Source organism: Cibotium barometz, chromosome 9 (assembly GCF_041138505.1).
Source record: "Cibotium barometz isolate CiBa-2024 chromosome 9, ASM4113850v1, whole genome shotgun sequence".
In the NCBI taxonomy this organism is placed as follows: domain Eukaryota; kingdom Viridiplantae; phylum Streptophyta; class Polypodiopsida; order Cyatheales; family Cibotiaceae; genus Cibotium; species Cibotium barometz.
Window position 1 is genome coordinate 23,755,669 of NC_141054.1, and position 2,274 is coordinate 23,757,942.

General features: G+C 47.6%; 1 protein-coding gene across 1 annotated transcript; it reads left to right on the forward strand.

The window, feature by feature from the left end:
- The first annotated feature begins 212 nt into the window (after nt 1-212).
- LOC147635348 (uncharacterized) lies at nt 213-979 on the forward strand. Its single transcript, XM_086802166.1, has one exon. It carries the CDS (start codon nt 261-263, stop codon nt 888-890), a length of 630 nt encoding a protein of 209 aa, XP_086658292.1. The 5' UTR covers nt 213-260; the 3' UTR covers nt 891-979.
- The last annotated feature ends 1,295 nt before the right edge of the window (nt 980-2,274 follow it).

Consider the following 2,274-nt stretch of genomic DNA (forward strand, 5'->3'; position numbering starts at 1 on the left):
CTATGATTCCAGTCCTTCTATAGAGTCCATAGTGCCCAATATCTCACAAATGGCAAAGCAAGCATGAAACCAAATAACCACAAAAATCTACCAAAGCCAGCAGTCTGAAACATGAAGTCAACCTTTGCTCCCAAAAAAAAAGCCAAGCCAAAACACACGCTCGCAGTACCATCTCCCCCAGTCCCCCAGGTAAGCGTCCAAGTGTGTAAAGGCAAAAATATCATTTATCGCTGCACCCATGACAACTCTCATTTGCAGCTATGGCTATGGAGATGGTCGTCTCTACAAAGACGTTCGTGTGGGGCTACATCTCTTCTCCATCTCTCTCTTTTCGCAGAGAAGTTGCTGCCACTTCTTCGTGCAGACCACGTTCTTATCTCTCGTCTACTGCATTACCATTTTCAAGCATCCACACTCTTGCATGCTTTTTTTCATCTCAAGTTTCTGCAAGCGCTAATTCATCAGTGAGTGGGGGCCACTTCATATGCTGTGCGGTAGAGGGAAAATCGACAACCAGCAGAAGTACTACTGCAGATGTGGAACTACCATCGCCAGAAGAAGAACAAGAAGAAGACCCGAAGGCAGCTATGGAGTCTTCACAAGAGTTGTCTGCAGAAAGCACAGAGCAAGAGAGCCTTGGCAAAGCTCTGAGCCAAATCAGGCAGGAAAGGGTAGCTGCAGGCAAAGAGGACCCCTCCAAGACAGAGGAGTTTTGGAGGGGTGTTCTAGAGGAGACCCGTCTCATCGAGTGGCCCTCCCTTCAGAAGGTTTTGGGTACTACAGGCGTAGTCCTCAGCATCATCGTTGGATCCTCTCTTGTCCTGCTCACTGTCAATGCCCTGCTGGCCCAGCTCTCTGATGCGGTCTTCAAGAATACCGCTCCTCTGTAAGATCTTAAAGATGAAAAAATTTGCCAAGATTTGGTTAGTGAATGATGTTTTGATGTGGGTTGATCCTCAAGTTGTAGTCTGTTTTCTCGGATTTGTTGTCGTTAGTCGTTACTCTATTATAGTGGTCAAAAGTGCCAGAATGCAGAGCGGAAATGAAGACAACTGCTGTAGAGAGCAAAACGCAGATGAGAGGGGGAGAGAGAATCTGTATAAACTCTGTATATACACTAGAAAATCCTGGTAATGGTACAAAACAAGTGTGGGGGAGCAGGGGCCATTTTATATGGCCCCAAGCTGCTGGTCGGCCAGCCCAAAACAGGCCAACAGCAGCCAGACATGCTCATGACCAGTAAAAAACACAGTCAGCCAGCAAAATCTCGTCGGCCAGTACTGAACTAGGTTGGGTAGCAACTCCACCAGTTGGCCAGCAGAAGATGACAGCCGACAGCCCTCCCATACCCAGAAAAAATGGAAAAATACATGGAAAGTGAGGCAAAGTGGGGAAACACCTAAAATGGGCAAGCACACCCACAACAAAAGCCCTGGTGTAATGTCCAGACAGGAGATGACTGGTAACACCCCCTCTCAGCTCTTGGATGTGGAACCAACCCGAGTGAGTTGGAGTGCTATCGGAGCATAGCTTGAGGTAGAGACTTCGTGAAGAGGTCCGCCGGATTATCCTCCATCGAACAATAAATAAGCAAGATGTCACCAACCAAAATCTTCTCATGAACAAAGTGATATTGTATCGCTATGTGCTTGGTGTGGGCATGGAAGACCAGGTTCAGAGCAATAGCGATACAGCTTTGGTTATGGCATTGGATGATCGTGGGCTCCTTCTGAGGAAACCCAATCTCGCCAAGTAACCTCCGTAGCCACACAACGTTGCAAGCAGCACCACAAGTAGCTTGGTACTCTGCCTTTGTCGATGACAAGGCAATAGTTGGTTGCCTCTTGTAGCTCCATGATATAGCTCTTGAGCCGAGGGTACATCCGTAGCCTGATGTAGATCTCCTCCCCAATCTAAGTCACTCCAACCTTGGAGTCGGACTTGGTCCTTCGTTTTCTCTCTAGTGTCGTAGAAGGGTCATAGATCCTCCATACCCTGCAGATACCGCAAGATCCACAATCCTGTGTCCCAGTGAGACTAAAAAGGCGTCTGCATAAACGAGCTCAATAGCCCCACAAGAAAGCTCAAGTCCAATCTGGTGTTCAGCAACCAGATCAATGAACCAATTAGCTTCTGATATACAGAAAGGCGTCAACCGGCTCACAAGGATCATTCATTGTAAGCTTCGTGTTCGGGTCCATCGGTGACGTGATAGGCTTACAGTTTTCCATCCAAAGGCTTCAAGCAACTCATGAACATACTGTTGCTGAGAGA